The sequence below is a fragment of the Oryctolagus cuniculus genome, chromosome 2 (genome assembly GCF_964237555.1).
Source record: "Oryctolagus cuniculus chromosome 2, mOryCun1.1, whole genome shotgun sequence".
NCBI lineage: Eukaryota > Metazoa > Chordata > Mammalia > Lagomorpha > Leporidae > Oryctolagus > Oryctolagus cuniculus.
The window spans coordinates 109,723,708-109,751,695 of NC_091433.1; the positions used below are offsets into that span (position 1 = coordinate 109,723,708).

A 27,988-nucleotide genomic window follows, 5' to 3' on the forward strand; every position below is an offset into this window, starting at 1 on the left:
CAAAGACTGCAATAGCCAGGAGCAAGGAACTGAATCTAAGTTTCTCACATGAGTGACAGGGTAACCTATCTACTTAACCCATCATCACTGCCTACCAGGGTCTGCGTTAGTAGGAAGCTGGAGTCAGAAACTGGAGCCACTATCAAGCCCAGGTACTCTGATAATGGGACATGGGCATTTTAACTGGCATCTGAATTGCTAAGCTCCTCTAAGTCACTAAGATGTGTTTAATGTTTATGAGTTTTAGTTGTATAGTAAAATTTGCTGTTTGTACTTTATAACTCCTTGTTTTTAGTCTGAAGTTTAATATTTTGCTTTTCTATCATCTTTTATATTAGTTCTTATTGTTAAACCATGTGGGGAAGGCATTAGCTTTTTGCTAATATGGCAGAAGACAGCTGATGATTGCCCAAGTACTTGGGTACAGGAAGGAGACCCATATGGAGTCCTTGGTTTCTGTCTGACTTGGCACAGTCTCTCCTGTTTCAGGCATTTGGTAAATGAACCAGTGGATGGAAGTTGTCTCATTCTCTCTACTTTCTCTCTACCTTTCACAAAGAATTATACGCAGTATCATAGACATGCCTTTGAATCTTTTGATTATTTTTCTTTCTGAAACTCAGTATATTTTGATCTCTCAATTATTCCTATCGAGCATAATACTTTTATAATAGTGTTTTTTTATATTTTCCTTGTAAAATCTTTTAATATAATTACAATATTATTTTGTTTCAGTTTCAATAGTAATGGGAATTCCCACAGTGAAGAGAGAAGTTAAATCTTACCTCATAGAAACTCTTCATTCCCTTATTGATAATCTGTATCCTGAAGAGAAGCTGGACTGTGTTATAGTAGTCTTCATAGGAGAGGTAATTATTTATTTGTACTCCATACATTTAAACAGGAATTATAATTGAATATATATTTTGAAATTGTGATAAGATTGGATAATATTTGCCATCTGTTAGTTTAATGTGGGTCTTAATTATTGATTGCCTTAACTTTTCTGCTGTACTTGGAAACTGAAATAGTAACCTTCATTGTCAGCAGGACGATAATAAATAGTCCAAAGTGCCCTGCTGTTGAATTGGTTTACCTCTCTTCTAACAGCCAGTGAGACAGCGTGTTTATCTGTTCTTATGGGTAGTATAAGGGTGTTTTCAAAAAGTTCATGAATTGGTGTATTATGAAAAATTATGCATAGATTTCAGATTTATTTTGCACAAAAGTAAACAACTTTAAATTCCATTTCCCCATGAACGTTCTGAAGTACATTCGTGTTTGTCTTTAGATTATTTTTGCCTATATGACATTTTATTTAACTTTGCTTTTTTTTTTAATTTAGATTTCTTTACTATGTGGGATTAAATATTTTATGTGTTTTATTACCAATTGTATTTATTATTTTTATAATCTTTGCTCATATTTTTAGTTGTAACGATTTTTAAGAATTTCTCATGTTATGGAAATAACTCTTTGAAATACTTTGTCCACTTTATTACTTGTATTTACTTTGTTTATGATGTTTTTTGTCTTTTATAGAAGTTCTACATTATGAGTAATTAAGTTTGTTGATCAGATACTGTATACATGTAGAAATGGATTCAGTCTTCTTGGAAAGCAACTTGGCAATGGCTATTAAGATTTGTAATATACACCATAACTCAACATTTTGCTTCTAAAAAACTGATCCATTTGTACCTTTGCAAACACAGAAATATATTCAAGCACATAAACATTTATGTAGCTCCTACATGTATATTGTAAAATATATAAGGAATATGTAAATTCAGTTGTGACCTGAAAATGTGCATGTGTCAGCATGCACAGGAGGATTAAACAGTTCATTGAATTGCCATCAGGCAATTAAAAATTATCAATCACTGCAACTGACTTTACCCTGACTAGTAATTTTCACCTTTCTTTGCCTTTCTTATTCATCCTTCCAGTCTCAGCTTATACTCTTTTGTGAAAGCGTCACCAGTGTTTCATTTGTAGTTTATCTAAAGTAAATAAGCAAAAATAAATAGAACTTTTTCAAATTATTTTAAAAATTAATCAGGATTTTTTATAAAGGCATAAATAATCTGGTTCATTTTAATATATGGGGAGAAAATTTTAAGAAAGAAAAGGAAATGGAGAAGACTAGACATGGACAGTCAAAGGATATCATTTTTTTTTCCTGTTTGACTGTGTTCTTTGTACTCTTTTTCTCTTGAAAGAGGGAGAAACTCTGTAAGATGTCCCCCTGGCAGGAGAGACTGAAAAGTAATTCTTTGCTGGTATTTTTGCTCGTTTTGGTTTTTGGTTCACTCCTAGGCATGTATGATGAGACCTTTATAGAACATGCAGAATTTTGAACAGTTGACCAAGGATGCATTATTTGGAAGTTCACTGAGTGTATTCTGAATTTCACGGGGGGTTGGTAGGATTGAATCCTAACTGCTCTGAAGGGCCCATGGAATGATCTAAGGGTGGTGTTCAGATTGTAAGATTGTATCTCCCTTATGTTTATTTTCACTTAGGAAGTTTTATTCTAATGATCCTTTTGTTGACTATATGCCTTGTGTTATTTAAATATTTTCTTATACTATTTAAAAATTAGCTTTTAGATTTATTTATTTGAAAGGTGGGTGTGGGGTGGGGGGAGAGAAAGAAAGAGAATGAGAATCTTTCATCTGCTGTTTCACTTCCAAAATGGCCACCAACAGCCAGGTCTGGGCCAGGCCAAAGCTAGAAGGCAGGAGCCAGGAGCTTTCTCCGGGTCTCCCACATGGTTGGCAGGGGCCAAACACTTGGGCCTTCTTCTGTTTTCCCTGGCCACTTGCAGGAAGCTGGATCTAAAGTGGTTCAGCCAAGACACAAACCAGCACCCATATGGGATGCTGGCATCGCAGGCGGTGGCTTTACCAGCAACGCCACAATGCTGGCCCCTAGTGTGATGTTTTTAAGGTTCATGTTATGGCACATATCAATGATATCCTTTAGTTTTAAAATAACTGTTTAATTTTACTTCACTATGAAGTGCTTAACTTGATTCTCTAGGAGGGGAAAATGCTCTTTTCTCCTTTGTTGTGTACACTTGCTTTCCTTCCCACATCTCCCAGCCATAATGTTCACCTATCCCTGGAATGTACTGTTAAGGTCGAGAATGCCTACCGCCGAGGAATGTCTGCAAAAGACTTCTCTCATGCAAATTGCAAAGGGTTTTTTTTTTTTTTTTTTTTAATTTTTCCAGCATGCTGGGGCTCTCTGATCAAACCAGAACAGAGCAGCCCCGAGGAACTACCGCATAGGGTTTATAAAGGCAAAAACTGCAAAATCCGGAGCGGGGGAATGCACGGTTGCTAAGATCAAAAAGAGAGTACATAGTTACTGGGGTCAGCATAACCTAAGACCTAGGTGAAATTAATATCCATCATAATCTTGACAATACCAGTTACAATCGTACAATTATCATTTATGATCTTGACATTAATCCAAATTATATGTAACACATAGACAAATCACATCTTTATGATTAACCCAGGTGCAACCTTTCTACTTCCAAGCTTGAGCAATCATGCTAGGGGTTTTCTGTGCTCTGTCAAGGGTGATGTAGTGCACTGCTATTGTCTGACTATTTGAGATCATAGTTTCAGACCAGAGTCTCAAGGTAGAGGGGGTTACTTTCCCAGAATGCAGTCTCAAGTGCTCCAAAATGGAGTCCCTACTGTCAAGGTGCTACTTCAGTGCTTATCCCAGTTTTAGGTTCACAGATAGGTTCTCAGAAGTGGGTGACAATAATGCCATTTAAAAAAATTTCTGGAAAAGTCTTACCTCAGATTCTCTTAAAACAAGCCCTGAGATCTTAGTAACTGCTTGTCTTCGCTGCTAATGAGTGGAGGAGAGGGCAGGAGGAATAGCAGAAAGGATTGATTGTCTTGGATGAAAGTGATACCAGTTGCAGTTGTGTAATGAATTTTATTCATCAGTGTTATTACAAGGCAACAAAAGGATTATGTTTATTATATTTGGATCACATTGTTTTGTTAACTTAATTACACATTATATAACAAATCTGTGTACACAAAAGCTTATTGTTCTTGGTACCCTCCTTGGACTGCATACTAGGACAGGGAGCTGGTCTCACTCATTTTTATATTCTTGTTTTTTTGACAGATCACCAGCTTATATTAAATGCTGATCAAATTAAATTTTGGATTACTGCTAAATACATTAAAATTTATGTAAACAGTACTCAATTAATAGTATTCACTAAAATTACAGCCTGATGAATAGATATTTGTTGGTCTGACATATAGATGATAATTTATTAAGAGACCACTGATGTTGCCATTTATAATAGGAAAGTGCAGAGTACTTTGATTCATATACCAATTATATCGCCATAATTCTTTTTTTTTTTTAAAGATTTATTTATTTGTTTGAAAGTCAAAGTTACACAGAGAAAGAAGGAGGCAGAGAGAGAGAAAGAGAGAGAGAGAGAGAGAGGTCTTACATCCGCTGGTTCATTCCTCAATTGGCCTCAATAGCCAGAGTTGCACTGATTTAAGCCAGGAGCCAGGAGCTTCTTCTGGGTCTCCTACGTGGCTTCAGGGGCCCAAGCACTTGGGCCATCTTCTACTGCTTTCCCAGGCCATAGCAGAGAGCTGGATCTGAAGTGGAGCAGCCAGGACTTGAAGCGGCAACCATATGGGATGCCAGTGCTGCAGGCAGTGGCTTAACCTGCTACGCCATAAGTCTGGCCCCTCTCTGTAATTCTCTGTTAAGAATTTGAAGGATGTGGGGCTGGCATTGTGGCATATTAGGCTAAGCCTTTACCTGCAATGCTGGCATCCTATATGGGTGCTGTTCATGTCCTGGCTGCTCCTCTTCTGATCCAGCTGTCTGCTTATAGCCTAAAAAGCAGAAGATGGCCCAAGTGTTTATGCCCCTGCACCTACGTGGGAGACCCAGAAGAAGCTGCTGGCTTCAAATTGGCACAGTTCTGGCTGTTGCAGCTATTTGGGGAGTGAACCAGCAGATGGAAGAACTTTCTTTATGCCTCTTCCCCTCTCTGTCTGTAACTCTACATCTCAAATAAATAAATAAATAAATAAAATCTTTTTAAAAATTTTAAGGATAAAATCTTTTTTAAAAAGTATTTATTTATGAAAAGCAGAGTGACAGAGAGAAAGAATTTGAGAGAGCGCTTCCATTGCTGGTACACTCCTCAAATGGCTACAATAGCCAGATCTGTTCCAGGCTGAAGCCAGGAACCAGGAACCTCCATCCTGGTCTCCCACATGTTTGGCAGAGGCCCAAGTTCTTGGGCCATCTTTTGCTGCCTTCCCAGGTGCATTAGTAGGAAGTTGGGTTGGAAATGGAACATTAGGACTTGAATTGATACTCCAGCAAGGTATGTTGGTGTTGCAGGCAGTTTAAACCACTGTGCCACAGTGCTGGTGAAGGATGTAAGCTTAAGGATATATCCTGTACCTAGGTTTTTAAACTCAGCAATGAAAATTGGTATTACTCTAAATAAACAGAAATTAATGATAAAATACTTTTCCAGAAAACCTGTCATGAAAAGAGTTTTAAAAATTTGTAGTTGAAAATTGAAAAAAGATCCCAGTTGAAAATAAGAGTGGGAATGAGAGAGGGAGGAGCTGTACAGTTAGCACACATTCCCACGGGCTTATCCCTAAGGGTAAAGCTAAAAACTTGCCATGGGACTCCAAGTCCCATTAAGCTAGGTGGTACTAATCCCATTTTATGTAATAAAGTAATCATATTAAGTGTGGAATTGATCATATAGATAAGGTTAAATGTCAAAGGGATCACATAAATAAGACCAAGTGTCTGGTAATAACAGTAGATAGAATTACAAAGGAAAGAAAGTTCCAACATGGGAAGCAGGCCACACAGCAGACTCACAGAATGACAAACGCCCCAAATAGCACTCTGACCTCAGAATGAGCTCCTAAGGCATTTGGATCTGGCTGAAAATTCCATGAGAGCATTTCAGGTATGGAAAGCCAAGACATAGTGGCAAAAACTGTTCTGCATGAATGATCTCTGTGAATAAGACCCCATTTGAAAGAAGGGGCCATCAAAGAAGGATATACTTTTCACTGAAGGTAGGCGAGAACTTCCACTTTGCATGTGAACCACCTGCATATGGACCTAAATACCTACGGAGTTTGTGGACTGAAAGGCTTCCATAACCTTGGCAGCTCCTGTCAAGAACCTCGGGTGGTCACTGATGTCAAAAATAAAAGAGTGTTAATTGTTAAATCAAGAACAGGAGTCACTATGCACTTACTCCCCATGTTGGACCTCTGTCCTTAATGAGGTATACTATGAGAATTAACGGTAAAACTTGTCTTCAAACTGTACTTTATACTTTGTGTGTCTGTGTGGGTGCAAACTGTTGAAATCTCTACTTAGTATAGAGTTGGTCTTCTGTATATAAAATCAAAATGAATCTTAATGAAGAATAGAATGGGAGAGGGAGTAGGAGGTGGGATGGGAGTGGGGGTGGGAGGGCGGGAATGGGGGGAAGAACCACTATATTACTAAAAGCTGTACCTATGAAATTTGTATTTGTTAAATAAAAACCTTCTAAAAAATATACAAAAAATTTATAGTTTTATAGTTTCTGGGATTAAGTTGTAGCTTTTTGTTTTGTTTTCCTCAAATTTTTTTTGACAGTCTTTATAATATAGATCATATTGTACATATTGCTAGTATCTTTTAATTGATCATTTGAGTAAGTTTTCACTGTATTTTAAATGGGAATATTAGATTTTCACTTGTTCATAATTTAAAAGTACACAGGTCTAATAAACATTTCTAACCTGTTTATTTGGGTTATCAGCATAATGATAAAATAGTATAATATTAAAAGCTATTACATAGTTTTTTCATGTAATTTCATAGTCTCTTAGGTATCATTCCCTTTCACTTTTGTTGTTTAGTTTAATAGAATGGGAAACTGAAGCTCAGAAGAATGCCTTATTTTAGATTAGGTACTAGCAGTTAACAGAATCAAATCTTGAACTGAGGGATTTGTGATTCCAAGTAGAAAAATCTTTGTTAATATTATATCTATCACTGCTACTACTCATTACTTACCTAGTTTGGATATTTTAGAGGAAATAGGAATAGTTTCTATACTCAGTTTTTCCAGAGAATTGAAGGTAGACAACTGAAATTGCAAAACTTAAAATTCTGATACTGTATCAGTAAGTACGCAGTGAGAGTTGTACAATACAATAGAATACAGAAATACAAATCACGTTAAGTTGTTTGAAAATTTAATATTTTAATCATTTGTTTAATTTTAAGTTCAATGTTAAAAGTTGAATAAAAATATAAAGCTATGAATTTAAGTATAATTTTTTTCTTTCCCAGACAGATATTGATTATGTACATGGTGTTGTAGCCAAACTGGAGAAAGAGTAAGTTGGTCTTAATTATTGAAATGAAAATATTTTAATTGCTATTTTTTTTTTGCTAAAAGAAAATACATTCTTTTATAGTTCATTTCCCTATGAATTTCATTGTGTTTTACAGAGTCATAAAGTAGGTATAAATACCCAGCTATCTAATGGGATAAATTGGTATATTTTCTTATAAAAAAGAATGTCATATGTCTGTAACATTGTTAAATAACAGTCTTCAATCTTGAAGCCAGTAAACACGGAGAGAGTAACACAAGGTTGCTTAAATCATTGACTCTCTGTTTATGAAGCAAAAATATTTCTGCTGGCAAGGCAAATATTCAAGAAGTTGTTTCAGACTTTGTATTAGTTAGGGTTCTCTAGGGATACAAAGCCTATAGAGGATGTATATGGTTATATGAAGGGGAATTTATTAGGGTAATTGGCTCACATGATTATGGCAACTGATAAGTCCCTTGATGGATCTTCTGCAGTTTGGAAATCCTGGAATGTGTAAGCCAACTGAGAGGGCTTGACCAGGGCAGTTAGGGTGTAAGTCTCAATTTGAGGCTGAAGTCCGAGTACCAGCAGAGGTTCCACTGGTATAAGTCTGCGAGTCCAAAGGCCAGCAGCGGAAATTTAAGGCAGAAGTCAAGAGTGTCCCAGCTCCGACCATGAAAAACAATTTGCCTTCTTTGTTTCATTTCTTCAGACCTCCCAAGATCCCCTGCCCACATTGAGGTGAAGTCTTTCCACCTAGTGCACTTAGATTCACATGCTAATGTTGTTTGGAAACAACATCATAGATACACCCAAAGTAATGCTTTTCTGGGATTCTAGGTGTTCTGTAATCCTATCAAATTAGAACCTTAAAATTAAGCATCACAGACCTCTGTGTGAAACCATGTCTAAATCTGTTCCACGTAGCAGGTAACAGATGGTGAGCTTAGTAGGTTTTCGGTATTCTTACCTTTTATAATATTGCCTAGTGATTTTAATATGATGTAATAAAAATTAGTCTTGAAAACTGGTTTATGCATTGAATTGTATATTTTGTCCCTAAAAAGTCATACCTTCCATTTAAAAAGGAAAATCAAAAGTTATTTGGTAGCTATAGATTTGAAATAATGTAGTATTGTCTTTGTCTGTCAAAATGCAAAAACTGAATATTTTAAAAATATTATGTGTAATTTAAGATCAACTTGCCATTTAAATTTTTCTCACATCCTAAAATCCTTGGAAGTCTATATAGAAACACAGCTTAGTATAGATTGCTAAATAAAGGAACAGAGCAATATTTTATTGACCTCTCCGTAAATGACATCAGACGGTCTGTAGGGCTTATGCAGTGATTCTGTTGATTTATTACTTTTTCAATGTATAGAAAAGCCAAGCCCAGAAAAAAGTGCATTTAAGCACTAAGAACATTTGTGTAAAGGCTGGTGGTTGCCCAACTATTTTGTGGAGACTTTGTCTAAGTGTGAAAGAAATTACATTTCACTTAGTAAAATTCTTCAAAAAAAAAAAAAAAACACTTTAGAAAAGGGTTTCTCAGTCTCAGGACTGTTGACATTTGGGGCCAGATAATCCTTTATTGTGGGAACTGTCCTATGCATTGTAGGATAAGCGTCCCTGGTGTCTGCCCATTACATGTCAGTAGTGCTTGCTCACAGTTGTGACAATGAAAATGTCTCGAGACATTCTAAATGTCCTTGGAAAGGGAGATAGTCACCACAGTTGAGAAACACTCATTTAGAAGGACATAGAGTCAATAGCCCACGAAAGGGGACCTGAAAATCTAGAGTTTTGCATAAACACACGCGCGCACACACACACATCGTTTTTCTTCAGTTCCTTATTTTCTGTGAGACCTTGATTGATTTATATTTAAATTTCTAATACCTTTTAGGAATATAATGTCTGTAGCTGGGCTAGGTTTTCTGTGCTACAAAAAAAGAAACACCTTGAGCTGTTGGGAAAGCTTGTATTTTCTGGTAAATAAAACCATAGATGAACTACTTAATTTAATACCTTGTAACTGTAACATTATATACTGCTCCAAATAATTATTGAGGTTTTTTGGTTAAATACAGAAAATTGAACATTAAGATAAATAAAATCCCACAGAACTTAAATAACTCAGTTAACCTTTCTCATTATAGATTTTCTAAAGAAATCAGTTCTGGCTTGTTAGAAATAATATCACCTCCTGAAAGTTATTATCCTGACTTGACAAATTTAAAGGAGACATTTGGAGACTCTAAAGAAAGAATAAGGTGAGCCATGGTTTCAGAATCCTCCATCCTTGTAAGTATAATATCTGATAAATTATTGAAGCTTAAAACATTTTAGGGTTGAATTTGGTAAAATATTCTAGATAGATTCAGTTGTCTGAACTTAAGTTCAGGACAACTTGTGTAAAATATTCTGGAGAAGTTTTCTTAGTCTGAATAAAAGCTTAGTTAGTATAAGCTTTTGTTTTATTGTGTTTTTCCTAAACTGGTTTTTGAAACTACTTCTCTTATTCAGTATTAGTATTTCTGTAGGCTACCAGGAATTCACTGAAAGGATTTAGCATTATAAATTTGATATGGGGTTTTTTGCATGTGTATATTCAATAAATATTTATTAATCTCTATCTCTGTGTAAAACATAGTTCTAGGTACCAGAGCAGTGGTCTCCAGAAATAGAATTTTGGAAGCACTAGTTTGAGGATGTTTGAAAAATAGTGGGTTAAAGTTTGTTTTTTCTTTTGTTTTTTAAGAGTTGTATGTACTTAGTTGAAAGGCAGAGCTACAGGAGATGTACAATTTGGGACATGCTCAGTCGGACTTAACCCAAATGGTAGAGTTAGAAACATGCCAGGGGATTCCAATTCAATCCCATCAAGGTGGCATGTACCAATGCCATTCTCAGTAGTCCAAGTGATCAGTTTCAGTTCACAATTGATCATAATGATAGGACTGAGAGTCAAAGGGATCACATAAACAAGACTAGTGTCTGCAAATACTAGCTGATAGAATAAAAAAGGGAGAGAACGATCCAACATGGGAAGCAGGATACACAGCAGACTCATAGAATGGCAGATGTCCTAAACAGCACTCTGGCCTCAGAATCAGCCTTTAAGGCATATGGATCCGGCTGAAAAGCCCATGAGAGTATTTCAGGCATGGAAAGCCAAGACACTCTGGCAAAAAACAAACAAACAAAAAACACCTAAATGAAAGGTCTCTGCGAGGGAGGAGAGAACTTCCACTTTGACTATGACCTTGTCTAAATAAGATCAGAGTCGGTGAACTCAAAAGGCTTCCCTAGCCTTGGCAACTCATGACAAGAGCCTAGGGTGATTACTGATGCCATAAACAAGAGTGTCAATTGTTAAATCAACAACAGGAGTCACTGTGCACTTATTCCTCATGTAGGATCTCTGTCCTTAATGTGTTGTTCAATGTGAATTAATGTTATAACTAGTGCTCAAACGGTATTTTACACTTTGTGTTTCTGTGTGGGTGCACTGTTGAAATCTTAATATATTGCTAAATTGATCTTCTATATATAAAGATAATTGAAAATGAATCTTGATGTGACTGGAATGGGAGAGGGGAGGGTTGCGGGTGGGAGGCAAGTTATGGGGGGGATAAAGCCCTTGTAATCCATAAGCTGTACTTTGAAAATTTATATTTATTAAATAAAAGTTTTAAAAAAAAGGAGACCCAGAAAGAGATAGTCAATCCATAGGTTAACTCCTTATAGATGACTGTAAGCCCCAGCTGCAGCCAGGAGCCTGGAACCCAATCTTGGTCTCCCATATGGGTGGCAGGGGCCCAAGTACTTGAGTTATCTTAAGCACTAGCAGGGAAATGCATCAGAATTGGAGCAGCTAGGACTGGAACTGGTGCTCTGATACGGAATATCAATTTCGCTGATGGTGGCTTAACCCACTGCACCATGCTGTCAGCCCCTGAAGTTTTGTTTTCAACGTAGGGCTTCACTGCTGGATATTTCGGTGCCTGTAGTATACTAATATTTCCCTAGAAGGGGAACACATGGGCAGTGTTCCTCAAACTTATTTGACTTTGGACTCTTTCCTTCAAGACATTTTGAGGCTTAATTTTCTTGGAAATGTATTTTAATCAAGCTTTATCAGAAAAAAAAGTGACTATTTTTGACTCTATCCCAAGTATAAATACAAACTCACACATATATATAGTATATACACACATATACACATATTGTCATGTGAATGTACTTGTGTGTGTATGATACTCTATATAGACGGTTGAGGTTTATGCATCTAATTTTATTTCACTAAATTTGAATCTGATTCCTATCTTTTTAATTGTTCAATTTGATTTTTCCCAACTTATGTTTATTTCAGATGGAGAACAAAGCAAAACCTAGATTATTGTTTTCTAATGATGTATGCTCAGGAAAAAGGCATATATTACATTCAGGTAAGTGTGGCTTTTCTTTTAGGATTTTTCACAATTCTGAGCACTAGCAAGGGTATATTTTCTAAAATAAGAAGTTTTGAAAACATCAAGTCTCTCAGTTCTGTAAGAACATAATCATACATCAGAGCAGAGAGGTCTCCATGATACTTGAGAGAGTAAGGTCTGAGATTCCAGTTTGAGGGCTTGCAGACACTAGGGCCACTGAGTGGGCTGATCATGTGCTTATCTGCTCCTCCATGTTTTTCTTACATTCCTCTGTCTTTTCTTTCCTTCTTCTCTCCACTGTTATAAAGAACTAAGATTTAATTATCTGCCAGATTTATTTATTTATTTATTTTTGACAGGCAGAGTGGACAGTGAGAGAGAGAGACAGAGAAAGGTCTTCCTTTTTCTGTTGGTTCACCCTCTAATGGCCGCTGCTGGCACCCAGTGCTGATCCGAAGGCAGGAGCCAGTTGCTTCTCCTGGTCTCCCATGCGGGTGCAGGGCCCAAGGACTTGGGCCATCCTCCACTGCACTCCCGGGCCAGAGCAGAGAGCTGGCCTGGAAGAGGAGTAACCGGGACAGAATCTGGCACCCCGACCGTGACTAGAACCCAGTGTGTCGGTGCCACAGGTGGAGGATTAGCCTATTGAGCCTCGGTGCCAGCCATAATTATCTGCCAGATTTAAAAGAAGGATTTCCTCATAATTTTTCCTAGTGATCTTGTGAGAAAATATTTTTATTGTTAAATTTATATTGAAGATAATAAAGTTCACATTTAATTCTAATGGTTTAATTTTTAGCGGTGTCAGCAGAATGCGATCAGGTAGACTAATCTGGTAATGATGTGGTCTTTTTTTCTTTTTATTTTTTTTAAACTTAAATAAAAAGTTATACAAGTTTCATATATTTCATGTACAGATTTAGGAACATAGTGCCATTTCCACTCCTAGCATCCCTCCTACCCATGCTCTGACCCTTCTCCTCCTCCCTCTCACACTCCCACTCTTAATTTACTTTCAGTTTACTTAATGATTGTATGGTTAACTTTATGCTGAATAAAAGAGTTCAACAAACAGTATGAAGAAAAAAAAAAACCACACTGTTCCTCAACAGAAGAGACAAGGGCTATAAACGATCATCAAATCTCAAAATGTCCATTCTACTCCTAGACATTACATTTTAGGTACTCTGTTAGTTACCTCGGATCAGGGAAAACATATGGTATCTGTCTTTTTGAGACTGGCTTATTTCAGTAAGTATAATGGTTTCCAGTTGTGCCCATCCTGTTGCAAAAGACAAGGTTTCTTCTTCTTTTTTTTTTTTTAACAGCTGGGTAGTACGACATAGTGTATTTATATCATAATTTCTTTATCCAGTCAACAGTTGATGGACATCTGGGTTGATTCTGTATCTTAGCTATTGTGAATTGTGCTGCAGTGAACATAGGAGTACAGATAACTCTTTCAGATGCTAATTTCTTTTGGTTTGGGTAAATTCCCAGGAGTGGGATGGCTGGACCATATGGTAGGTCTGTATTCCGATTTCTGAGATATCTCCATACTGTCTTCCACAGTGGCCGGACAAATTTACATTCCTACCAGTAGTGGATTAGGGTACCTTTTCCCCAACATCCTCGCCAGCATTTGATGTTTGCTGATTTCTGTAAGACAGACATTCTAACTGGAATGAGGTGAATCCTCATTGTGATTTTGATTTGCATTTCTCTGATGGCAAGAGTTCCTGAGCGTTTTTTCAAGTGTCTGTTGGCCATTTGAATTTCCTTTCTTGAAAAATGTCCGTTCAAGTCCTTTGCCCATTTCTTAACTGGATTGTTTTGTTGTTGAATTTCTTGAGCTCTTTTATAGATTCTGGAAGATAACCCTTGATCAGTTGCTTAGTTTGCAAATATTTTCTCCCATTCTGTAGGTTTCCTCTTCACTTTGCTGAGTGATTTTTTTTTTTCCAGTGCAAAAGCTTCTCAGCTTGATGTAATCCCATTTGTCAATTTTTACTTTGATTGCCTGTGCTTCTGGGGTCTTTTCCAAGAAGTCTTTTCTTATGCCAGTGTCTTGCAGAGTTTCCTTAATGTTCTCTAGTAATTTGATGGTATCAAGTCATAGATTTAGGTCTTTGATCCATTTTGAGTGGTTTTTTGTATAAGGTATAAGATATGTGTCTAGTTTCATATTTCTGAATCCAAAGATAAAGTTTCCCCAACACCATTTGTTGAAGAGACTGTCCTTTCTGCAGGGATTGACTTTAGCTTCTTTGTCAAAGGTAAGTTGGTTCTAGGTGTGTAGATTGATTTCTGGGGTTTCTATTTTGTTCCATTGGTCTTACATGTCTGTTTTTATGCCAGTACCAGGCTGTTTTGATTATAACAGCCCTGTAGTATGTCTTTAAGTTGGGTATTGTGATGTCTCCGGCTTTGTTATTGTTGTATAAGATTGCTTTAGCTATTCGGAGTCACTTGTATTTCCATATGAATCTTAGCATCATTTTTTCTAGATCTACAAGGAATGTCATAGGTATTTTGATTGGGATCACATTGCATCTGTAAGTTGCTTTTGGTAGTGTGGACATTTTGACAGTGTTGAGTCTTCCACTCCGTGAACATGAAAGATTTTTCCATTTTTTAATGTCTTCTGTTTTTTTCATTAGTGTTTTATAATTTTCATTGTAGAGATCTTTGACATCCTTGGTTAAATTTATTCCAAGGTATTTAATTCTTTTTGGAGCTATTGTGAATGGGACTGATTTTAAAAGTACTTTATCAGCCATGACATTGTATATACAAAGGCTATTGATTTTTGTGTTTTGATTTTTATATCCTACTGCTTTTCCAAACTCTTTTTGAGTTCCAGTAGTCTCTTAGTAGAGTCTTTTGGATTCCCTGTATATAGAATCATGTCATCTACAAATAGGGATAGTTTGATTTTCTCTTTCCCAATATGTATCCCTTTAATTTCTTTTTCTTGTCTAATGGCTCTGGCCAAAACTTCTAGGATTATTAAATAGCAATGGTGAGAGTGGGCATCCTTGGCTGGTTCCAGATCTTAGTGGGAATGTTTCCAGCTTTTCCCCATTCAATAAGATGCTGGCCATGGGTTTGTCCTAAATTTCCTTGATTGTGTTGAGGAATATTACTTCTATACCCAATTTGCTTAAGGTTTTCATCATGAAAGGATATTGTATTTTATCAACTGCTTTCTCTGCACCTATTGAGATAACCATATGGTTTTTGTTCTTCAGTTTGTTAATGTGATATACTACATTTATTGATTTGCATAAGTTGAACCATATGCAAATCACCAGGATAAATCCCAGGTGAATGGTCTTCTGATTTTTTGTTAGATTTGATTAGGTAATATTTTATTGAAGATTTTTGTGTCTATGTTCATCAGAGAGCATTGGTCTGTAGTCTTCTTTCTCTGTTGCATCTTTTTCTGGTTTAGGAATTAAGGCTATGCAGTCTTCATAGAAGAAGTTTGGGAGGATTCCCTCCCTTTCAGTTGTTTTGAATAGCTTGAGGAGAATTGGAATTAGTTCTTTAAATGTCTGGTGGAATTCAGCAGGGTCTTTATTACTGATTCAGTTTCCATCATGGTTATTGGTCTGTTTAGGTTTTCTATGTCTTCATGACTCAATTTTGGTAGATTGTATATGTCCAGGAGTCTATCCATTTCTTCTAGGTTTCCCAGTTTGTTGCCATATAGTTCTTTCTAGTAATTCCTGATGATTCCTTTTATCTGAAATGTCAACCCAGTATCTGAAATGTATCTGAAATGTCAACTCAGAATACTGTACCCTGCAAAGCTCTCTTTTATGAATGAAGGTGAAATAAAGACCTTTCATAACAAACAGAAATCGAAAGAACTTGTCTAGCCTTACAAAAGATGCTTAAGGATGTGCTACATACAGAAACACAGAAAGATAGCCATCATTACATAAGAATGTGATGGCAGAAAATTCCCCAGTAAAAGTACAAAAGAAATACACAGTATGCAATAGGAATATTTATGGAAAAATGGCAGGGCCAATTTGTTACTTACCAGTAGTCACTTTGAATGTAAATGGCCTCAACTCTCCAATTAAAAGATACAGACTTGCTGAATGGATTAAGAAGTGAGACCCATTTATTTGCTGCCTACAGGAAACACAAGATACATGGAGACTGAAAGTAAAAGGATAGAAAAAGATATTCCATGCTAACGGAAAGCCAAAAAAGGGTAGGTGTTGCCATCCTAATATCAGAGAAAATAGACTTTAACACAAAAACTGTTAAAAGAGACAAGGGCACTATGTAATGATTAAGGGATCAACAGGGGGATGTGACTATAATAAATGTATATGAAACCAATTACAGGGCACCTGGTTATTTAAAAGAAATGTTAATGATCTAAAGGGGGATATAGACTCCAATATAATAGTGACAGGGGACTTCACCTCACTTTCATCAATGGACAGATCAACTAGACAGAAAATCAACAAAGAAACAACAGAGCTAATTGACACGATGGTCCAAATGGACCTAACAGATAGCTATAGAACTTTTCACCCCAAAGTTGCAGAATACACATTCTTCTATCAGTGCATGGAACTTTCTGTAGGATAGATCATATGCTAGGCCATAAAGCAAATCTCAGCAAATTCAAAAAAATTTAAATCATACCATGCATCTTCTCTGACCACAATGGAATGAAGCTGGAAATTAACAACTCAGTTATCTCTAGATCATACGGAAACACTTGGAGACTGAACAACATGCTCCTGAATGAACAGTGGGTCATAGAAGAAATCAAAAATTTCCAGAAATGAGGACAACAATACATCATATTAAAACTTATGGGGTACAGCAAAAGCAGTGTTAAGAGAAGTTTATAGCAGTCGGTGCCTTCATGAAGAAATTGGAAAGGTACCAAATAAATGAACTATCAGTGCTTCTCAGGGACCTAGAAAAACAACAACAAACCAAACCTCAAATTAGTATGAGGAAAGAAATAATTAAAATTAGAGAAGAAATAAAAAAATTGAAACCAAGAGAACAATACAAAAGATGAGTGAAATGAAGGGCTGTTTTTTGAAAAAAAAAAAATTGATAAAAATTGTAGGCGGCTTTTCTTCAAAACCTCATTCTTCTTATTGATGTAAGCTTAAATTCCACAATAGGATCTTCATTTCTTTAATCAACTAGGGTCTTTATCTCTTGTTTAAAATCAAATATCCTTGAGAAGCATAATACACTAAGCCTGACTGTATAAAAAGTTTACTTATCCTTCCCTAGGAGAGGTTTCCATGAAAGTAGCAAAAAGACCTTGTTCGTGACTCAGAAAGGAAATGGTTGGCAGCTGCTGAGGGAACAGGATGGTTGGGGAGAGAAGGAGAGAAGGAAGCAGCATGACTTCCTTGTGAAGGTGGATACATTCAAGTTAGGCTTTGTCTCCTTTGACGTTTGACCTGTGGCCAGCTACATTCACATGGGCATTAACTCTCCCTCGGTTCACAGGAGAGGAAATGTAAATGATGGGCACTATCAGAATGTAATAATGTACCAAACATTACATATAAGAGTTTTGCATGTAAAAACATGAAATCCTAGATTTCAGTAGTACGTTTCCTTGACACACTTTAGAAAAAAGTCCTATTTTAATTTCAAAATAGTAAGAATTTTATTTTAACATGTTCCAAGTATTATTATAGTTGAGCCTTGCTGTTTTTATTCTAGGACCAATTTATAAATAAGCACATTGTAGTTAAAACCTTCATATAGAGAATTTTAAAGTGTAGTTACATTGCTTTTAAAATTTATTTTAAATTTCTCCTCAGGAGAGGAAATAATAGAAACTTGAATCTTTTTTGTGAATTATAGGAAGAATAAATATTTAGGAAATTCAAGAAAAATTCCCTCCCTAAGCAGGGTCGGTAAATAAGTTATGACAGCATCAGCAGCTGTGGACTTTAGTTTATTGCATGCTTACCGTGTGTGGGCATTGTTCTTTACAGTTTGTTTTATATTTATTAATTCATTGAATACAACCCCTTTTTGTATTGTGGTAAAAAAACATGTGACATTAAATTTGCTGTCTTAATTTCTTAAGTGTACATTTCAGTAGTATTAAGTATATTTACATAGTTTACAACTGATCTCTAGAACTTTTTCATTTTCAAAACTGAAATTCTGTACACACTAAACATTAATTTACTCTCTAACCTCCCCCTGCCCTTGATGGCCAACTTTCTACCTGTGTTGCTATGATTTTGACTACTTGAGGTGATTCATGTGAGTGGAATTATATAACATTTATTATTTCTTGGCGGGCTTTTTTTTACCTAGCATAATCTGCTCAAGATCTGTCCATGTGGTAGCTTGTGATGGATTTCCTTCTTTTCTAAGGCTGTGTAGTATTCCATTATGTGTATATAACTTTAACTATTGATTGACACTTGGTTTGCTTCCAGCTGTTGGCTATTGTGAATAATACTGCAGTGAACATGAGTGTGCACATATCTTTTCAAGATCATGGTTTGAATTCTTTTGGTTATATACCTAAAGGTCGGATTTCTGGATCATTTGAAATTTCTCTTTAGGGACCCTCCTTATTGTTTTCTGTAGTAACTATACAATTTTACATTCCTACCAACAGTGCACAAGGATTCCAATTTCTGTGCATCCTTTCTGACACTTGTTTTTGGATCTTTTTAATAGTGGCGATCCTAATGAGTGTAGGGTGATATCTCATTATGGTTTTGATTTTCATTTCTCTTATGGCTAGTTGTATTGAGTATCATTCCAAGTGCTTGTTGTCTGTTTATACTTCTTTGGAGAAATGAATATTCAAGTCCTTTGCCCATTTTTTAAGTGGGTTATTTGGTTTTATTGCTGAGTTGTAGAAATTCATTTTGAAGTCTTGATAATAACCCCTTCTAAGATACATGATTTATAAATGTTTTCTTGAGTTCTGTGAGTTTCCTTTGATGAACAGAAGTTTCTGTTAGGTATAGTTCTGTTTGTCTATTTTTATTTTGTTTTGTCTATTGCCAAATCCAGAAGCTTTTTCTCTTTTTATTTTTTTCTGTGAGTTTTTTAGTTTTAACCCTAGAATTAAGTCTTTAATCCATTTTGTGTTAGTTTTTGTATATAGCATAGGATTGGGTCCAACTTCATTCTTCTGCATGTGAAATATCCAGTTTTCCAACCATTTGTTGAAAAAACTGTTCTTTCCCCACTATGTAACTGATATCCTTATTGAAAATCATTTGTCTGAATATTCAGTGGTTTATGTCTGGTCTCTGTCCATTCAGTTGGTCTGTTTGTCTTTATGCCAGTACTAGACTGACTTGACCACCATTGCTTTCTGCTGTGTTTTGTTGTCATTAAGTTTGAAACCTCCAGCCTTGTTTTTCTTTTTCAAGATTGTTTTGACAATTTGGGGTTACCTTGAGATTTCATGTGAATTTTAGGATTAGGATTTTTTTTTCCTGTTTCTGTGAAAAATGCCATGGAGATGTTCATAAGGATTGAATCCAATCTTTATTACTTTGGGTAGTATTCACATTTTAATAGTCTTTCAGTTCATGAGCACAAGATACCTTTCTGTTTATATTCCTTGGTTTCTTTTAGAAATGTCTGATACTTTTGTAAATAAGTCTTTCACATCCTTTGTTAGGTTTATTCATAAATATTTTTATTTTATTCTTTTTGATGTTTTTTGAGCATGAGACAGTTTTCTTAGTTTTTTTTTCTTGATTTGTCATAGTATATAGAAATATGACTGATTTTTATGTGTTGATTTTGTATCCTGAAACTTTGCTATAAATTATTTCTAGTTTTAGTAGCGTTTCATGGATTCTTTAGGCTTTTCTGCATATGAGATCATGTAATCTGCAAGTAGTGATAATTTTACTTTTCTTATTTGGTTGCTTCTTATTTCTTTTTCTTTTCTAATTGCTCTAGCTAGGATTTCCAGTACTATGTTGATAAGTTGTAGTAAGAACATGCATCCATGTCTTACTACTGATCATAGAGTGAAAAACTTTCCATTATTTACCTTTAGTGTGATATTAGCTTTGTTTTTTTTATAAACAAATGTGACATTTACTAAGGTGATTTTCTTGTATTTTTAAAAGATTTACATATTTTATTTGAAAGGCAGAATTACAGAGAGAGAGAAAGAGATCTTCCATCCATTGATTCACACCTAAAATGGCCATGATTGCTGGAGCTTGGGCCAGACCGAAGCCAGGATCCAGGAGCTTTGTCCAGGTCTCCCACATGGGTGCAGGGGTTCAAGCACTTGGGCTATCTTTGCCTGCTTTCCCAGGTGCATTAGGAGGGAGCTGGAATGGAAGTAGAACAGCTGGGACAGAACTGGCACTCATATAGGATGTCAGTGTTGTCACAGGTGGTGGCTTAAATGGCTATGCCACTGCATGGGCCCCAATTTTCTTGTGTTTCTAATTGTGGGGTTTTTTAAATGAAAACTTGTTGAATTTTGTTAAATGCTTTTTCTGTATCAATTGCGATGATCATGTGTTTTTGTCTTTTATTTTATTTTATTTTATTTTTGACAGAGTGGACAGTGAGAGGGAGAGACAAAGTCTTCCTTTGCCGTTGGTTCACCCTCCAATGGCCACCGCAGCTGGCGCACTGCAGCCGGCGCACCGTGCTGATCCGAAGGCAGGAGCCAGGTACTTATCCTGGTCTCCCATGGGGTGCAGGGCCCAAGCACTTGGGCTATCCTCCACTGCCCTCCCGGGCCACAGCAGAGAGCTGGCCTGGAAGAGGGGCAACCGGGACAGAATCCGGCGCCCCGGCTGGGACTAGAACCCGGTGTGCCGGCGCCGCAAGGTGGAGGATTAGCCTAGTGAGCCACAGCGCCGGCAATCATGTGTTTTTGTTCTTCATTTTGTTAACATGGTGTATTACCAGTGATTGTCATTTGTTGAAACATCCATGTATTTCAGGTGTAAATCCTGTTTTGTATAATCCTTTTAATATTCTGTTTAATTATGTATGCTAGTATTTGTTGAAGATTTTTATATAAATATTCATGAGGATATTGGCCTGTAATCTTCTTGTATTGTCTATTTTTGGTATCAGAGTAATGCTGGCCTTACATGGTATATTTGAAACTGTTCTTTCCACTTCAATTCTTGGAAAAAGTTTTAGAAGGATTGGTCTTAATTCTTTATATGCTTAGCAAAATTGTTGAGTGAAGTTCTCTGGGTCTGGGCTTTTCTTTACTGGAATGTTTTCTACTTTAATCTCCTTGTACAATGTGTTCACATTTTTTATTTCTTCATGATTCAGTCCTGATACATTATGTGTTTCTAGGAATTTATCCATTTCTTCCAGGTTGTCTGATATTTTAGAACATAATTATCTGAGTCTCTTACAATTTTTTATTTCTATAGGATCAATTGTAATATTCTCTTTAATTTCTAATTTTAGTTATTTGAGTTTTTTTTAAGTCTTTTTTAAAGGCTGATCAATTTTGTAGATTTTTTTAAAAAGCCAACTACTGGTATTTTTTTTTTCTGTTGTGTTTCTAATTTGTGCATCTACTCTAATCTTTATTTTTCCTTTCTTCTAATTTTGGGTTTACCAAGGAGTTTTATGTTTTCATATGGTGTTTTGTTGCTGAGCTTCTTAACCTGAGCTTCTTAACCACTAGGGTAGGTATAGTAGTGATTAATTCATCCAACTTTTGTTTATTTGGGAAAGTCTTAATTTCTCTTTCATTTTTGTATAGCAGTTTTACCATATAAAAAAGTATTCTTGGTTTACAGGATTTTTTTTTGAAGATTTATTTATTTATTTATTTGAAAGTCAGAGTTACACAGAGAGGAGAGACAGAGAGAGAGGTCTTCCATCCGCTCGTTCACTCCCCAATTGGCTGCAATGGCCAGAGTTATGTCAATCCAAAGCCAGGAGCTTCTTCCGGGTCTCCTATGTGGGTGCAGGGGCCCAAGGACTTGAGCCATCTTCCACTGTTTTCCCAGGCCATAGCAGAGAGCTGGATCAGAAGTGGAGCAGCCAGGTCTTGGAACGGCGCCCATATGGGATGCCGGCGCTCCAGGCCAGGGCGTTAACCCACCACACTATAGCGCAGGCCCCAGGGTTTTGTTTTGTTTTAATACTTTTAATTAACATCCTGCTCCCATCTAGCCTGCAAGTTTTCTGCTGAGAAATCTGTTAATTTAATTTTGAACCCCCGCTAGTGTGTAATGGGTTGCTTTTCTCTTGCCTCATTCAAGAGTCTTGGTGAGATTTTAAAAAAATTTATTTTAAAAAGATAGTTTATTTTTTTAAAAAAAGATAGACATTTATTTATTTGAAAGGCAGACTGACAGAGAGGAATAGCTATCATCCATTTGCTAGTTCACTCCCTCAGTTGGCCTGAATATCCAGGTCTGGAGGGCTGGCACTGTAGTGTAGCAGGTAAAGCCACCACCTGCAGTGCTGGCATCTCATATGGGTGCAGGTTCGAGTCCCAGCTGCTCCACTTCCAATCCAGCTCTGCTGTGGCCTGGGAAAGCAGCAGAAGATGGCCCAAGTCCTTGGGCCCCTGCACCCACATGGGAGACCTGGAAGAAGCTCCTGGCTTCTGGCTTTAGATTGGCCCAGCTCGAGCTGTTGTGGCCATCTGGGGAGTGAACCAGCAGATGGAAGATCTCTCTATCTCTTTCTGCCACTGCCTCTGTAACTGCCTTTCAAATAAATAGAATCTTAAAAAAACAAGCAAACAAACCCAGGTCTGGGCCAGGCCAAAGCCAAGAGCCAAGAACTTCATCCGGCTCTCCCATATGGGAGGCAGGGACCATCATCAACTGCTTTCCAAGGCTCAATAGCAGGAAACTGGATTGGAAATGGACTAGCTGGCACTCACACTGTCACTTGGGTAGGGAATGCCACCACTGCAGGCAGCGAGCTGTGCCTCAACACTGGACGCTGTCTATGACTTTGGACAGCTTGATTATGATGTGTCTCAGTGTTGGTCTCTTTAGCATTGTATTTGGAGTTCTTTCAGCTTCTTGAATTTGTGAGTTTATTTCTCTCACATTTGGAGTTTTCAGCCAGTTTCTTCCAATAGGGGCTCTTCTCCTTCGGTAACTCTTAAAATGAGTTTGCTGTTCCATTTTATATTGTCTGTTGGTCCTATAGGTTGTCTTTATTTTTCTTTCTTTCTGTCTTTCTGTATTTCTTCCTTTTCTCCCTTGCCTTGATCTTTGTTTGTTGATTGTTTTTCTTCCTGGTCAAGTCTTCTGCTTTGTCAGGTTTTATATTCTTTTGTTCTAGAATTTCTGTGAGGTCGTTCTTCATAGTTCCTATTTGTTGATATCTTCATTTTGTTCATAGGTTATTTTCCTGCTTTCATTTAGATGTCTATCTGTTCTCTTCAATCACCTTGCTTCCTTAAGACAGTTCTGAATTACATGGTAATTCATTGATCTCAGTATCTTTGAGGGTGCTTTCTGGAGATTCATTCCTTCAAATATATGTAAGAATTTTCTATTGTAGTTTAGTTTTTGTTGAGATTTTGGCAATTAAAAATATCAGCTACCTCTCCCAATACTGGAAGTCTGGTCTTACACTGGAAGTACTTCATTCTGTCAGCCTGGTTAAAGATTCTGGAACCCTCTCCAGCCTTATCTCAGGTGTCTCCTCTCTCCGGAGCTCCCCCAGATGGATGTCTGCAGTACTGTGGTCTTGCTGGTATTGTAGTAAGCTTCAAACACTGGAGCTCCATCTAGTGTCTATATGTGGTACTGTAGCCTCTTGTGTCAATTAGTGGTCTTTGTTCTTAGTTGCCAACCTGGTGCCCTTGTTTGTCCCTGCTTTGACTTAAAGATAGAAACCAGTCCCTCAGGCTGCACCCCAAAAAGTAAAAACATTGGATGTATGTCTAATTTATCTGCCCAGGAAGAAGTCAGCTGTTTCCTTCTAACCTTGCTGCCTTGTGCCCAAGTGAGCGGCTGTAGCTATAGAATGATTTTAAATCTGTGACCCTGTGGGGGAAGGAGAGTCTGGGGTTTCCTGTTCTACCTTGTTGGCATCATTCTAAAGTAACTTAATTTTACAATAACAGGGACATATGCTACATATTGTCTGATAACCCATTTTACTATCAGTAAACATAGTATAAATACCTTTATTTGTCAATAAAATAGATTAGTATAATTTTTAATTGATTCTTAAACTGCTGTCCTTTAGGTATCATAATAATTTTATTAATCATTTAAATTGTTCCTAATTTGTCAACTGTTTCAAAGCTGGATTCAATGAATATTTTTGAAATTATATTTGCCCAAAAATTATGCTTCAGGAAAGAGATTTAATTTATACCAAAGTCTTTACATGTGCCAGCCTGCAGCACAAAGAACCGGGGTTCCTCAAACAGAGAGTGGGAATGCGGGGACAAGGACGCAAAAAATGGAGCCAAGACAAATCCTGATCAAGGCTCGTTTATTCAACAAGTCCAGTGGTATTTAAACATGACCAGTTGTACACAAGAAGGCACACAGAGGATTTACATATCTAAAAGACTTTTGGGGTTAGGAAGAGTTCCCGATAAAGTTCTTCTGCTTAACAGATCACAAAATGTTATCAATCATAGATTACAAGGGTATAATAAAACACCTAGGTAATAAATGCTGGTTTCAGGTGTGGCTGATTATCTACATCATCTCTCGTGAGAAGTCTAGCAGTGAGATCCGGTTCTTCCTGCCTCTTCCTGGAATCTCCTTAGCCTTTTGTCTGTGCTGGGATGTCTCCATCCATATGTTTAAGTGTAAACAAAAGGGGCGACTGCCTGTGGCTGCCCACATTTACGCAGTCTCAAATTGTATAAAATTCTTTGTGTTCATTATAATATACAAAATTAGTGGGAAAATGCATTAGCTTAAAAGGCCCTTGATTTAATGTGAGTTTTGGATGCTTTTAAAAAATATTTATTACTGATTTGAAAGGCAGAGTGATGGGGTGCAGGAGGAGAGGGAAAAAAGTAGAGATCTTCCATCTGCTTGTTCACTCCCCGAATGGCTTCAATGGCAAGGGCTGGGCTGAGTCTCCCATGTGGGTGGCAGGGGGCAGGGGCCCAGGTACTTGGGACAACTTCTGCTGCCTTCCCAGGTGCATTAGCAGGAAACTGGATCAGAAGCAGAGCAGCCAAGACTCAAACCTGTGTTCTGATATGGGATGCCAGCGTTGCAGATTGTAGCTTAGCCTACTACCCCATAATGCTGGTACCAGTTGTGAATGTTTAGAAAGGATAAAGGCCACCTGGGAAAATGGGGGGGAGGGGGCTAGAGTTGGGGATAAGGAAGCAACAAATTTAGACTGCATAGTTATTCCTTTTTTTTTGAAAATTTTTTTTATTTGACAGGCAGAGTTAGTCAGTGAGAGAGAGACAGAGAGAAAGGTCTTCCTTCCGTTGATTCACCCCCCAAATGGCTGCTATGGCTGGTGCGCTGTGCCGATCCAAAGCCAGGAGCCAGGTGCTTCTTCCTGGTCTCCCATGCGGGTGCAGGGGCCCAAGCACTTGGGCCATCCTTCACTTACCTCCTGGGCCACAGCAGAGAGCTGGACTGGAAGAGGAGCAGCCAGGACTAGAACCTGGCGCCCATATGGGATGCCGGCATTGTAGGCGGAGGATTAACCCAAGTGAGCCATGGTGCCTGCCCGACTGCATAGTTAGTCTATAGGGGTGGGGCTTCACAGTTACCTGTACTGGGACTGTATCACATCCTAGAGTTTGAAAGGAGTGCTTTTACAAGGCAGTTGAGTCAGGGATTGCTCTGTGGTCATCACAGACGTACACATAAAGGTGAAAGGGAAATGATGACTCTTCGAATGTTATGCCTGTGGGCTGGAATGAGGTTTCCACTAACAGCATCATGCAGTATTTCACAGAGCACTTTAACACAGCAGTCGGAGAATTAAAAGAGTGTCTCCTTACACTGTTAGATGATTTGGGCACTTTGTGGATGGTACTGTGTAGTCCTTATTGTATCACATATTGAAGCACTTTCAGTCAGACAGCTCCACTTTCAGTGATGATGTGATGAATCAGTGGGTTCTGTGTGTCAGACTCTTCTCTCCATTGTAAAGCACCCCAGCATCCATTGATAAAATTTCTGTAGATTAATTGTGTCATTAGAAGTTTCCAGGAGCCTGTGCATGGATTTTTGTAGCAGCTTAAATTAATCCTGAAGTGGAAGTAACTCAGATGTCATCCTCCTGCAGGTGAATGGTTAAATCAACTGTAATGCATCTGTACTGTGGAATACTGAGAAATGAAAGGAAACAAACTGTTGACAGACAACAACTTGAATCTCAAGGGAGTTAATTCTGAGTTTTAAAAGCCAATGTCAAAAGATTACACACTTTATGACTCCGTTATGTAGCACTTTAAAAATGACAAAATTCTGGCAGGCGCCGCGGCTCACTAGGCTAATCCTCCGCCTAGCGGTGCCGGCACACCGGGTTCTAGTCCCGGTCGGGGCGCCGGATTCTGTCCCGGTTGCCCCTCTTCCAGGCCAGCTCTCTGCTGTGGCCTGGGAGTGCAGTGGAGGATGGCCCAGGTGCTTGGGCCCTGCACCCCATGGGAGACCAGGAAAAGCACCTGGCTCCTGGCTCCTGCTATCGGATCAGCGCGGTGCGCCGGCCGCGGCGGCCATTGGAGGGTGAACCAATGGCAAAGGAAGACCTTTCTCTCTGTCTCTCTCTCTCACTGTCCACACTCTGCCTGTCAAAAAAATTTTAAAAAATAAAAAATAAAAATGACAAAATTCTAGAAACAGAGGACAAGTTATTGGTTACCAGAGATTGGGAAGGGAGGAAGGTGGCTGAGTAGCACAGGGGATCCTGGTAGTGGATCTCTTCTGTATGCTTACTGTGGTGGTAGCCACGGGAATCTGTAAATAATAAAATTGAATAGAACTAAATATACCCACACTACTGAGAACGTGTAAAACTGGTGACATTTGAATAAGTTCGGTGAATTGTAGCAAAAATCAGTTTACTGGTTGTGCTATTTTCTCTAGTTATGTTGAAGGATGTTATTTTGGGAAAAACTGAGTGAAGCGTTTAAAGGACCTGCCTATTATTTTTTACAGCTCATTTGAATCTACAGTTAACTTTTTTTTTTTTTTTTTTTTTTTTTTTGACAGGCAGAGTGGACAGTGAGAGAGAGAGACAGAGAGAAAGGTCTTCCTTTGCCGTTGGTTCACCCTCCAATGGCCGCCGCGGCCGGCGCGCTGCGGCCGGCGCACCGCACTGATCCGATGGCAGGAGCCAGGAGCCAGGTGCTTTTCCTGGTCTCCCATGGGGTGCAGGGCCCAAGCACCTAGGCCATCCTCCACTGCACTCCCTGGCCACAGCAGAGGGCTGGCCTGGAAGAGGGGCAACCGGGACAGAATCCGGCGCCCCGACCGGGACTAGAACCCGGTGTGCCGGCGCCGCTAGGCGGAGGATTAGCCTAGTGAGCCGCGGCGCCGGCTACAGTTAACTTTAAAAGTTTTTTTTTAAGTGATATTGTTTGATGAGATGTGAGAATGGTACAAAGCAATGTTTATAACTTAACATCTAAAATGTGAATTTAAGTATATGTGGTAGATGAAGCTAATGTCCTAAGTTTGAAGTATGAATCTAGACTTGCCTGATAGTAGGGATCATCTGTATTGTGGCCATATTCAGTAAATGTTCAGGTTTGAGTGTAGGCATCTCTTCCTTTATTTGTATTTTAAAATTGATATGTATTTTCATTTTATTTGAGAGACAGATCTTCTGTCCTCTGCTTCACTCTCCAAATTACCACAACACTCCTGTGTGGCAGGGATACAAGTTCATGAACTTATCTGTGTTCCCCAGGGTATATGTTAGCAGGAAGCTGGACCAAAAGTGGAGCTGGGACTGAGACCAGGCGCCCTGAAATGGGATGCAGGAGTCACACGCAGAATCTTAACCTCTGTGCCCAAAACTCGCCCCTATCTCTTCCTTTAAAAAGCAAGTTTAAATGCCAGCAGAGCTCTGTGGGTTGACTGCTTGTCCCTTCAGCTTCTTTTTAAAGCTCTGAGGGCATGAAACAGCCTCTTTTTGTGTAGTGATTGATATATCCACAGG

At 37.9% G+C, this 27,988-nt stretch overlaps 1 protein-coding gene across 8 annotated transcripts in view; it reads left to right on the top strand.

Annotated features, from left to right (window-relative positions):
• Window positions 1-27,988, top strand: part of MGAT4A (alpha-1,3-mannosyl-glycoprotein 4-beta-N-acetylglucosaminyltransferase A) — a 116,702-nt gene that overhangs the window by 55,716 nt on the left and 32,998 nt on the right. For all 8 annotated transcript variants that reach the window (XR_011386465.1, XM_051842664.2, XM_070068758.1 and 5 more), the window contains exons 5-8: window positions 736-869; window positions 7,399-7,445; window positions 9,590-9,703; window positions 11,806-11,881. Coding sequence is in view for 7 of the 8 variants with exons in the window: in XM_051842664.2 (XP_051698624.1) it covers window positions 736-869; window positions 7,399-7,445; window positions 9,590-9,703; window positions 11,806-11,881 (371 nt within the window). In the remaining variant the exon portion in view is untranslated. The remainder of the gene's footprint in view (window positions 1-735; window positions 870-7,398; window positions 7,446-9,589; window positions 9,704-11,805; window positions 11,882-27,988) is intronic.